A 13,127-nucleotide genomic window follows, 5' to 3' on the forward strand; every position below is an offset into this window, starting at 1 on the left:
GAAAATAACAGTAAATGAGACAGAACGGTATCAGGCCTACTTCTAGCCACTAAAATAGAACCATCACATGGGGAGTCGCAGAAATGCTACTGAAGGACCTGCAATAGAGAAAAACCCTTATAACACGAGTCACAAATACAAGTTGTTTTCCACTGTCCCCTTGACCGTTCTGTGCAACCAACATTGCATCCATTCGTTGTCCACACAGCTACAAGGAATTCCACATGCTGTAAAAACACAACACTCAACACACCGTGCAAGTCAGAGAAATGGATGATGGAAAGGAGCCACAAGCGCCAGTCAGAAGCACACCATGCACCACGGATGCCAGTCTTTCTCACACATGCAGTCTCCTATTCTACTGCCATTCATATACCTCTAGGTTTTGTTTAGTGTAAAAGTCTGGGTAGTACAACCATTATCTCATTCCTTAGAGGTTGGTGTTTCTGTGGTTTTAACAAGGGGGGAAAAAAAGAAAATGAAAACATTTTACAGCTTTGATTCACTGGGGATTAATTGAGAAAAATGGGAGCTTCCTTCATAAAATACATACTTCATACATTTTAAAGCATAGGTGAAAGAAGAGCTTAAGAGATACTAAATGCTCAATTGTTGCAATAATGGTTTGCATTGCAGTGTTCCTTTAACTGTACAAAGTAGTGTTATCAAAGTGGTTCTGAATGATGTTTCAGAGAATTGGTCCAAGTCTCTGCTATAATGGGTGCATTAGAGGCAGTTAATAACACTGAGTGCTGGAAAAAGAGTTTCACTTTTTGATGCTAATACTATGAGCAACAGAAATACTACCCCCTCAATTACCAGAAGCTAATGAGTCCTCTTACTGAATTAAATTAGCATTCCCATCTTTCATTGTGTAAGCTGTCATGAATACAATTTTTAGGATTCAATTATCTTCATTATTGACGTAATACTCAAGATTGTGTACTTTAACAACAGGATGATCTTCTTTCACTGTCCATCACTGCAATATTACTAGTGCTAGGTCGTCTCTCTGTCTCGTTCTCCTTAGCTTATCTCCCTATGTGTCTAAGCAATGCCAAAACCAGTTAACTGCTAGAAGAATACACACACACAAAAGGTGAGGGTCCAAATCAAATAATATCCCTTCTGACTACAATAATGGCTTCTGTTGTTTTTAATATGGTGCTCCTTCCACGTATAGTAATTCCTTTCAGACTAACTAAAACATAAGCAGCATGCTGAAATAGTAGTGCCTTCTCATAAAGCACGTTACACGATTAAGATAACTAGCTTGTGGTGTAGAACCAATATAAAAGCTGAAAAAGCAGGAGGGGGTTTTGATTTTGACCATCTGTAACAAATTGGTATCTCACCTGGCAGTCATAGCCCTGCGTTCTCACCCCTACAAAACCTGGGATCAAATACAGATCAATTAAAGACAGAGTGTGGCATTTGTCTGTAGGAAGCAGTGGGGATGCAAAGGGATAGCTGGGTGCACTCAGGCCTTAAAATTGCAGCTCTTTCTTTCAGTTTAAGTTCACTGAAGGCACCTGGTGGGTCAGAGCAAGGTCTTCTAATGCACCACAAGGTCTATCGGTCATCTATCACTGAAACCAACTATTGCTCCACAGAGTGGTAAACCAGACAAAAATAAATGTCATTGGAAGGTGGACACAAAGATAACAAAGGTTAGGATAAAAACAGTAGGACATTATTTATTATTCACTGTAAAAACAAATGTTCCTATCATAAAGAGGATATAATATATTTACTAAACAATGAGACACAATCCGGCAAACAGGAGTATACATCAAAAAAATAGAATTGTGCCAAATCCCTGAAACAGACCCCCAGAATAAACAGGAGATTCCTGATGGGTTCTGTGACTTCTGGAGGAGTCTGAAAGGACTCAAGAGACTGCAAGGACCCTTCAACTGCTGGGCAGCAGGTTCAGGCAAACACAGACTAGTATGAGGACAGCACAGAGAGGTTAGTGCCAGCTATCATGCTAGATATTAAGGAGTTGATTCACAAAACTATGATTCACAAAACTATAACTAGCTATATACTACTATGAAATTTCTGGAAAACAAATTTTGGAGAACTAGCATGAATATAGTGTGAAAGAGAGAAACAGAAGGGGAAAATTCCTTAGCCCTGGAGCCATGGCATAAATGTTGGCTGGGAGAGTATAGCGATGCAGGATTTGTAGAGCTGACACAGAATGGAAAAATATGTTCTTTTTCACCATACCACCCTCTTTATTCCCCAACCTTTTGCTACATTCATTTTTTCATCCACTTATTTTTTTTTTTTAATCAGCACATTTCACATAATTTTGGATATGCAATAGACCCAAGCAAATAATTCATAACAAAGCATCTTCTGAATCATTGCAGCCTCTTTTCTGCCTATCTGCTGTGCAATAGGGCATCTGGAACTGTTCCAGGACTGGAAAAGCTTTGCCCTTTTGAAGGACTGTAGGTATGTATGGGTATACAAATAATTTATACAAAACCAATGCATGACATAAAACATGCTTTCTGAAATATATGCATTTAGGAAAGTGAAAAAGTTGTACGACTAATGTAAAGGAAATGTAAAATGCAAATTAATTATATTTTTGCCCACACGCACACACATTATTTTTCCCCTCCCTAATGTATCTTTTACTAGATGATAAGTGACAAGACTGAGATAGGAAGAGATTGGATGCAAACGAAGAAGCAAAACTAGCAGGAATAGCAGAGGTAAAGCTTTGCATAGGTCTTCCCTGTTCTGACTTAAAGCTTCTTAAGATCCTCCTTCTGCAAAGGGCACTGCGCACCCTCTGCTCATGATAACTGGATGGTGTAAAAAGTTACTTTTGGCAGGAAACTCGGAGCTTACTCCATGTTCCAGGTGCAAGAAGCGCTACCACGCATCTACGTATAGAGAATGAAGAGGAGAGGGCTCATTAGAAAGAAACACAACTGGCTGTGAGGAGTTCAAGGGGGAGGGAAGGGGGAAGGAAAAAAGAAAAAATTTTAATAAAAGGGATCAAAGGGAATCAGAAAGCTCTTACAGCTTGTCAGTAGACGAGGAGAAACAGCATCCTAAAAAAATGAGGCCGATAAATGTTCCCTACATGCGTCTATGATAACTTATTATAATATTAAAAATTTAGGAAAATGTAAAAGAAACCAAAACAACTTACAAGAACTCCACGTAGATATAATAGCTACAATTTTCAGAAAGCCTTAAAAATGGCACAATAGGGGAAGGAAAACCTTTGCAGGGACTAATTATGCTTAGGAGAAATGAGGTAAGATTGAGGAGAGGGAAAACAACATGAAAAGGGAAGACTTTTGGACAGCTGATAAGTGGGAAAACATTCTTGTGAGCCAAAATAAGTGAATGGATCAATGAAGCAATGCATCAAAATTGCACATACTTTCCATCAGCAAAAGTTTATTTCAGAACACATTTTAAATGTCCTTCCAATAATAACTACATATAAGGGAAGCATCCTTCTTTAGCACTGACTTCAGTTTATCTTGGCAACCCATCGCAAGAACTTAAATTTCAAATAAGTGATGATTCAAAAATCGAAACAGATTATGGGTTAAAGCAGAAAAGTCAAAATTTGTATGTCAAGGGCAACACTGATCTTTCTCAGTATTAAGACAGCCTTTCTGCCAGTTTTAAAGGTTTGGCTAGATACGATGCACGGCACAATCATGTGACCCTGACAGTCTTGCAAACTGGATCAATACTAAGCTTTCCTGAGGTTTAGCAAGGTGAAAGGCCAATTTAATAGCCAAATCAATGAAATAAATTAGGTTTTTGGAAATCATTGCCTTCTCTCTTTTAAATAGAATGAAGGAGAAATGAGGATTTTTTTAAAAAGAAAAAGCAAAGAATAAAAGCAGTTTTTTCCTAGGAATAAGTTATAGACTGCAGCAGAGTCTATACATGCTTCTGTTAAACACATAGTTAGTAGTTAGATCAAGCATCATACATTCTCCCCTAATTAAGCAATACTTCCTCATAAATTAGAGAGGTCATTTCATTCTCTTCAATTTTAGAGCAATTATAAACTACATACTTGTCATATGAAAGGTAGCTATATCAAATAGCACTGGCTACAGCATCCTTCTGGTTGTGGACATATATAAAAGGCCCCTAAATCTTTTAGGCTGTTTCTATGTCTTTTGCAGTGAGCAGAGCAAACAGCAATGGGTTTTCTAATTGTTCCACTTGAATTGGTTCTGTTTTACCTCAAAACCAGGACAGAACAAAACACAGACAAATACATATGCATTGGATTTATCCACCTTACAAGGACAAAAAGCTGGGATGTATTTTCATGAAATATTTGTATTTTAGATCCGAGCCCAAGTTATTCCCTTTGCTGATTTTATTCATATGGAATTAATTTTTTATCTATGCTCATTTGAAAGATAATAGCAGGATGAACAAATAAAATTAAAAATCAATGTGTCAACACTGGGGAGGTCAAAGAAGATACTTATTCTGTAATTTGTGAAGAATCCCTGTTATGTGAATAGCTTTGCAGAAGAGTCACAGTTCAGGTGGCTGCGAACGCAAAAGCATGTTGGCACTCAAACGCGCTTCTCATTCTGCAGAATCATTTGCAGAGCCATGCAAACCCAGCAGCATCAAGTGCCTTTCTAGAACAGGCAACAGTTCTTTGAACAGACAAACCCGGAATAGGCATAATCAATACAGCACCACTTCCATACGGTCAGTTCAGGTATGATTACTCTTTCAAACTAGCTAGGCAGGCACACATGCTCTCATCAGGTAGCAGGAAACAATAAAAGGGTCTAACACATGGTAGACACATTTAAGAACTTTTCTGCATACATTATTGTAATTTTTAAAAGAAACTGGGAAACAAGGAGATAGCAGCATTCAGTGTTAGTCGCGGTCTGAAGAAGCAGAAACAATCAGGGTGCTTCAGCCACTGTAAAGTATTCAGCCGGAGAAGGAAAACTGATAAAGAGTCTGAAATTAAGGAAAAAGGCCTTGATCCAGCTCCTGCTGAAGTCAACAGCAAGTTGTTTAACTACCTCACTGTGCTTTCCATCAGGCTGCAAATATGCCATTCATCAACAAGGCAAAATACACATTCCAGGAGGACAAAAAACATGATCCTACACAGGAAACCACTAGAGAATTGATTTATGTTAACATTCTCTTCCCTGCATTAGTCAACTACAAAGAGATTGAGTGACATGACCTAAAAATACGGGTTTGTAGTTTGGGGTTTTATTTAGCCACTTATTCATTTTGCACAGCTGAATATTTAAGAAGATTTTCATCTTTCTACCTTCATCTTACATTAAAGGAAATGAAGAGGTATTGTGCCAATAAATGCTCAGTTTGCCAAGGGAAGACAATATCCCTTGGGAAGGTATCATTTCAGGTGTTCTGTGCTGGATGCAATGTCCCAGTGATTCAATCACTGATCAACCACTGTCACACAAAAAAGGCATATGGCATGAAAACTTAAAATATACTGAGTCTTTTCTGTTATTGTACTAGTTTAAATATGGTGGCTCAATTTGGAAAATATGGCATAGGGAGTGGCTCTGCAATATCCTTCATATAGGTAAGTGACATAAAAGGCCCACTTTGTAATATGACAGTTGAAACTAAACCTATGTACAGTGGTTTGTGTTGGATTATTTGTTGTGGTTTTTTTTTCCTTCCTTTTAATAATATTAAACTATGCCACCAACAGAGAAAATGTGTTGCTAATTAAATCAATAGTTAAAACAATCTAGGAATGTATAAAGGAGCTTTGCTAAGATTTTTTTTGCAGTGGACTTACTATGTGACCAGTATTCTTTTCTTATAGAGGACAAAGCAGATTGGAGCAAGTGGACACTTACTGTATACGAAGAGAAATAGGGCCATGTGTAGCTATTACTGCTAGTCAGAGTAGATTATTTTTTTCTCTTGGCTAATGTGCACTATCAAAACACTAAAGCATCCTGAAGTGAGGTAAGAGAGGAGGATAAATAGGGTGGGTGAGAAGTGCAATGTATTAAAGAAAGAAATTATGCAGAAGTTCACCTGCTGTTGTCATGATCAAGACATGGAGAAGAGCATCTGCAATAGAATAGATGATTTAACATCAAAAAAGAAAAGAAAGGGAAAAAAAGAATGAGTTAAATGAAATACTAAAATATTGGAAAAATGAAACACATTTCTAAATTAAACACATGAACATATATATGCATATTCATTACACGTGAGAAGGTAGGAGTGAGTATGAAAAATAAGCCTACGTAAACACCCTCGGTTACAAACGGTTACTATTACTACAGCAGCAAAGCTAGAGTGATCTGGTTTCTCTAAATACATTCTCAAACTGAACGTCAGAGACCTGCAGTGTATAGTTAGATTCTGAGTAAATCCTTCAGAACCTAATTAGGGGACATGCTACTCCGTTTAGGAGTTAAGTAAGGTATGTAAGGTGATTCCAGCCAGTGTTTATGAAAACACAATACTTTATTACTTTCTTTTCTTCAAATTTCTACCAATACATTCTGTCCTCCACTTTATTCCATTTCAACATGTTTCTTGTCCTCCTTTTGTTCTGCATTACAGAATGACAAATTTCAAACACTCTGTTTGACCTGTTTAGGCTCTTAGTAACGTGTCATGGGGCCAGTTAGTTTCCTGATGTCGCTTTTTATTATATATGTGTGTGTATATATATCCATTGCCATTTTCTTCCATCAACATGAACAGTGATTTGTTATTCAGGAAAAATATCTGCTGTTTTACCTTATTGTAACTTTCTGAGTAAAGGTCATAGAAACTACAGTATAATTTGAAATCGCTTAGACTTTCAGATTTTAGAAATGACTATCAGCTGGTCGCTGCCAGGTCCTGTTTCCATAACTATTTCCAGGAAATTAATCTCACATTGGGGAAAAAAATATTATGGATTCAAAATACAACACTTGAAATATATCTTGTTTACCTTGTTAGCAAGGATCCAGCATCCTTTTTTGCAGACATGCAGCTAAGAATGATAATTCACATTATTTGTCACAGTTCGAGCTACCCGCTCCCTCATCCTTCTCCCTTTCTCGTTGATGGAAGCAACAACTTCCAGAAAGGTAAATTCACTAATAATAACCCACTGTTTCATTTTGTCAGATACAAGTACTGATACGCTTGGATCATTTATTAGTCAAATAGGAACTTGTTCATCAAATTATATAAAAGAAATCAGTGTCTTTCATTAAAAAGGAGTTTTACTGTGAGCAAGCCGGAGTTGGAAAAACTGCAGAGCTACTACATATCTTGCTCTAGAACACAAAAGCAAGTTAATCTCAAAGCATGAACTCAAAGCTCATTCCTCACAGTGCCAGGCTCCTGGCAATATGTCAGATTTTCCTCTCTATTTATCTACCATACCTTTACATATTTGTCAGTAAAATTCTTAGAACTATAATCTATACAACTAAATTGTGTGAGTTTTTTTTACTATATCACCAGAACCCAGGTATGAAAACCACATGACTTTGCACATAATTTATACTTTCAAATCTTACAGTCATCCTTATCTTCATCATTCGCATAGGAAGACATAAGAATATGATACTGGCAAGCATTGTCTAAATACTGCAAATGAAATCTTTCAGTTCAGTGGTTTCTTGCCTTTCAACTTAATGAAAATATATGTGTTCTTCCACAATAAGATATTGTGAGATATGAGATTAAAACTGTGAAACACATTTGCATTATGTAGGCATTAGTTCTCATAATGCTTCAGCAGGAAATTATACATAATATCCCCTAATATTAGCGAAATATTTTCTTGTTTTCAAAATGGCTGCCAAAGACTCTGACTGAAGATACTGCTTTTCTTTCCTTATTGATTAAATTATCATACTGAAACAATAGTTACACTTAAATGGATGGTTAAAACATTTTCCCCTCCTGAAGTTTCGGACATAGGAGAAGTTTTGGTTAGTTATGCAAAGGCTGAAATATATGCCTGTGAAATTCCAGACCAAGAGAACAGTTCTCTCTAAATATATCCTTTTGCTTAGGGGTGTCACAGTGTGATCCACAGAAACACTTCCCTACATTCCCCACATTCCCTACAACAGCAAGAACCCAAAAACAATCTGGGATTAGCCACTGAAGTAGTGCAGGAAGAGAACACTGTCATTTTTTTTCTCAGATTACACAGAATACAACATTAAAGTCATCTGTGCCAAATAAATTACTGTCCAATACTTTGCCAATGTGTTGCTTCATAAAACACAATCTGAATTCAATACATTTCCAGTGTCTTCGGCAAAACCAAGACCATGCCCTTCCTTAAAACAACTAACAATGTTTATATAGGGTTTCTTTTTATACACTAAGAGTTTTCTTTCATCACCGATATATACTACTTCATGCACAGTAGTTCTACAACTGGTTCACTTTTAAAATAAGGTCTTACAAGTGAAGCCCTAGTAGGCAATGTATTTTCCTAAAAAAAAAAGAGATGTAAACAAGATGCCCTGCAACAGTTTATGATAACTTAATGACTCGGACAAATCTAAGCAAGATAAAAATGAAGCATTGTACAGCCCTTTCCAAAGGCTGAGTAATCATGATTATAGGTTTCTTTATTACAAGATTTAGTGGCAAGTCAGTTGGTACGTATAAAAGGAAGAACATAATTCGTGTCCTGTTAAATGTCACTATTTCATACAAGGCTGCAGAGAGCATTGCTCCTTTTAAAATCAGATATTCTTACCCTACCACTAGCATCCTGGTGACCCAAAAAGATCTAAATAACACTAATATTTTTGAAAAAAAACCCCATAAAATTATTTCACATCCAAGAAATAAATGCCACTTCTAGAAAGTATTCAATTCATCCTCTGCTATCACTGGAAAGACCTAGCTTTCTGAAAGTGAAAAGCAATACACCCTTTGGAAAAAGTCTGTAAACTATTTAGAGTTAGAATAAACTACCAAAGCAATTTTAAAGCTTACATACTGACATATATATAAAAACACAGACGTACTGTATACATTAAGTATTTTCACTTAATCTGTTAGTTTTAGAGCTCAAGAAAAGCAAATCCAAACAACACCGGTCACAGCCAAATATCCTGCTCCCAGCTGACAAACAAACTGCTCGTGTATGTCACAAATCAGGCAATTTGCAATTGCAAGTATGACGATATTGTTCCTCTTCTAGACCAGGATTGCCTGTCATTCCAGATGGGACTCCTGTGCTGTTTTTTGAAATATATAAACTGTAAGACTGTTGCATGAATTTGGCTGGACCTGCATTTTGACCAAACTCCATTTCAATGAACTCACCTAAATGCAAATGCTTACACAAAGACTCAGTTGTGAGAATTTAGGAACATAGTGGCCAAAGCTGTGTAAAGCACATGATGTTTAGGTTGGTTGTCTATTGCACAGTTCATGTAATTTAAAATCTTTGGGTTTTTTTTTCAGCAATCACTAGAGCTGCTGCTTACCTAAACTACCTCACTAGCATAGGAAGTACTCACCATCTGGAATGATTAGGACCCTGGTCTCAATCATTACTAACTTTAAAAAGGCACTTCATTTATTTATCTATAAAATTCACACAAAGGCATGTGTATGTGTGTCAATTATCTCATTCATTCCTCTTGAACTTGACTGAAAGCTCACTGACAGGCAGTGATTTCAGTGGATAGTCTCGGTACTCAGGCTTGCTTGACTATCAGAGCTTAAGAGATCATAATAATTTATTAACAGCTCCAGTAGGCAGTGAATTAAAATGTAACTCCTAGTTAAGCATTAGTTGAAGCTGCTGCTGCTGCCACTGCCACTGTTCCTCTTTTTTCAGTGTAACACTAATTGATATACTCACCCTGAATGAATAGGGCTGGAAGAAAGAGCCACATTGTCCAAGTTTTCAGGGCCCCAGCTTAGGCGATATGAATTCCTTTCAGCTTCTTTGGCCAGAGTTGTTACCTTGGTAAGCAAAAAACCCTCCTTTTTACTACAACAAAATCAATCAATCAACCAAACAACACAAAGATGTATTTTTTATAGTACTGCCTAATGCATTTAAACATTTTTTAAAAAATGAAAACTTTAAAATATTAAAACCCCCTTATTGTAACACTTCGTACTTGCTCAAAGTAATCATGTTAGTGGTCCCAGTGAAATGAATGCTGTGATTTACCAAAGTGGCATTTCCTAAATCTTTTTTTATTAAATACAAGCATGCTTCAGGATAGTATATTTGAGAACAATGGCCTTGAGTTGGTTACATCACCTGAATATTTAGTCCAACTGCTGTTAGCATCATTCAAAAATCAGTTAAAATGAAGAACATTATAAAGACAGTCCCTATTCTATACTCACACAGCTTATCCATTTATTTTGGAATAGATTTTAATATTGTACAGCACAACATGCCATTAAATATCAATAAAAATTAGAGAAATTTTTATTAAAATAAACAAAGCAGCACATATGACATGGTATCATTACAGTCTAAACTGTAATCTTTTAGTATTTCTGTATTTATCCACCCGGTAAGTGAACTTAAGAGAATTTGCTTACCTGCTGGCTGGGGATTACAACCGTATCGTCAATCATGGCACTGTCCCTCAGGTAGGAGGCATGGCTCAATGTGTGGGACCTGTCTGAACTGAAGGACCGCAGGCTGGGAGGTTGGTAGGATGCCATAGCAATATATCGGCAGTACAGATGATGTTGTAAAGGTGTCATGATAGATCGAGTGGGAGAATGAAAAAAGCGTGCTATTAGCAATATGATGCAGCTTCCAGGGGGAGTAGATAATAGTCACAGGGGGAAAAACAGAGCTTCACAAATCTGTGTTGTTACCTTTCTCACCAAGGGCCACAAAGTCTTTTGACTGACTTATTTGCTTCAAAATGCAGAACCTAGAATTAATCTAGATGACAGTTTATTTTATACTCACATATACTTTATACTTGGCTTTGTGGCATGATAGTCTCCTTACAATAAAGAGCATCAATTTCGTTTAAATAAGGCTCTTTGGAGAAGTTCTCTCTCTTTCTATGTCACACGAGCAAACCACTATGGAACACCAGAATACTAACACCTGAAGAAAAGCTGTAATTACTCTTTCTGAAGCTTTGTAATGATCTACTCTCTCCCCTTAAAACCGGAAATAAGGAAGCTGGGTATTGTCCCCTGGAAGGTACACACAGCAAGGTGAATTGTGGCCAGCCGCAAGCTCCCGTGTAAAACAAAATTCTTCCTCTGTATGCCAACAGCATCTTTAGAGAGGCAGTCCAAATGTGAGCACTGTTTTCTCTGTAAGTACACACAGCTCTACAGAAAACTGGTTGCTGTAGCAATGAGAGACGCAAGGCAGTAAATAAGCTGCTTCCAAGCACTGGCTCAGAATGTAACTGCAGTATCCACTAGCAAAAAGCGAAAAAAAAAAGACAAGAAAGACACCACAGAAGGACATATTGAGGTAAATGGGGTTTCTGCTACCAAATAGCACTAGTTTTGCCCTTTAAATATTTACTAGCAGCAGTATAACAATAGTGATTTTAAAAAACAGATCAACCACCTTCAGATGTTGTACGTGTACTCTGTGACGTCGTTCCATACCTTGAGGAATACAGTACATATAACTGAAGGAAGCAGTTTCATTTTCATGGCTTACACATCCATGAGTAGTACTTGTAATGACTAACACACTGGATCAGAACAATAGGCCATTTATCTAGATACACAGGTTTTTAAGGGATAATTCATTTGCAGCAGTTAGCAACAAAAAAGTCACGTGTACATTATGGACACGATATTCATCTGCTTTAAATGCAGATCTTGTTGGAAATCATATTTTATCATGTGATTCAGACCAGTCAGCCTTTCTTAACAATAGCTATATTCACTCAACAAATTTTTTGATCCATTTTCTGAAGCAAATGGCTATCTAATTTTTATTAGAAATATATGACATTGAAGACTAATCAACACTATTGATCACTGACTTATACCAATGGCCTATTTAGCATACTATATGTACAAAACTGAAAGCAAAGCTAGCTATTACACAAGTACCAGCTTTAGGAAAGTCTTGAGAAAAAAACAGACCAACAATGAATAATCTCTCTTACATGTCATGAAATGTCCTTCACCCAGACAAGTGGAAGAGATAAGACATGTAAGGCTGATATTACTGGAATAAAAGTTCTGATTCCGTTCAAAAAACCAACAAAATTTCAATAGGGACAGAAGGTCACTCTAACTGTCTGCATATAACATTTCTGAAAAAAAATAATGAAAGGGAATCTTAACTGAAAAGTATTTTGGTTAAATGTTTTCATGTGAATTGGGTTGGCAGAGTACACCTTGCTTGCTCATAATTAGAGTACTTCAGCTAATATTTGTTCTTTGGTTGAAAAATAAGCTTCAGTAGCAGACCCCATTTGCCATCATTATCCTTTATTCATTTCAATGTTTGACACTTTCAGAACGGCTTCGCTGCGCCATGCAATGCTTGTAAGAGGTTCACCATCCAAGTTGTAGGTTCTGCTATTCAGCTCATGTCATATCCTGGATAGATACTGAATGAAAGTAAGTGTGTACTAGGTTTGATTGGTCATCTGTATGGTGATTTTGTCCATATTCTCCTGCAAGTACCTGGCACTGTTACTACCACCATGACAAATAGCCTAGTACATATCCACTGTGTAGTACCTGTATGTAAGCTCCAGTAAATACCCAATACATTGAGGGTATGGACTTTATCTAAAGGCAAGGTATGCACAAGCATGACTGAGACGTGCAGAAAATTACATGTTTTAATTTCCTACTACACTTCATTTCAAAACTAGTGGTCAAGTGGCACTACCCCTCTTCTGTGAGCTGTACCACCTAAATGAAGAGCAAACTAGTAGTTAAAAGGTCTGTGCTTCTGCAACTTAGAAATAATGGTACTGACTGAAACGCCAGTTCAGTTACATAAGGGTAGTGTCAACTGTTTATTATTGTATTAAGTCTTCAGGAATCCTGTTAAAAAAACCCAAACCTAAATCACAGACACAAAACTGATACCTAAATAGAGATTATTTCCAAATCTGGTTGATAAATCCTAAATCACA

The 13,127-nt window shown here is 36.9% G+C and overlaps 1 protein-coding gene across 3 annotated transcripts in view; it reads right to left on the bottom strand.

Annotated features, from left to right (window-relative positions):
• The window catches only part of ANK2 (ankyrin 2, neuronal), a 239,084-nt gene that overhangs the window by 49,802 nt on the left and 176,155 nt on the right, over positions 1-13,127 (bottom strand). For 2 of the 3 annotated variants that reach the window (XM_014960906.1, XM_014960907.1), the window contains 4 exons: positions 10,582-10,684; positions 9,881-9,984; positions 6,983-7,024; positions 6,067-6,102 (listed from right to left, as the gene is read on the bottom strand). In XM_014960906.1, coding sequence (XP_014816392.1) covers positions 6,067-6,102; positions 6,983-7,024; positions 9,881-9,984; positions 10,582-10,684 — 285 coding nt within the window. The remainder of the gene's footprint in view (positions 1-6,066; positions 6,103-6,982; positions 7,025-9,880; positions 9,985-10,581; positions 10,685-13,127) is intronic. The other variant, XM_014960908.1, reaches the window with a different exon arrangement.

The sequence above is a fragment of the Calidris pugnax genome, unplaced genomic scaffold, assembly GCF_001431845.1.
Source record: "Calidris pugnax isolate Ruff unplaced genomic scaffold, ASM143184v1 scaffold573, whole genome shotgun sequence".
Lineage (NCBI taxonomy): Eukaryota > Metazoa > Chordata > Aves > Charadriiformes > Scolopacidae > Calidris > Calidris pugnax.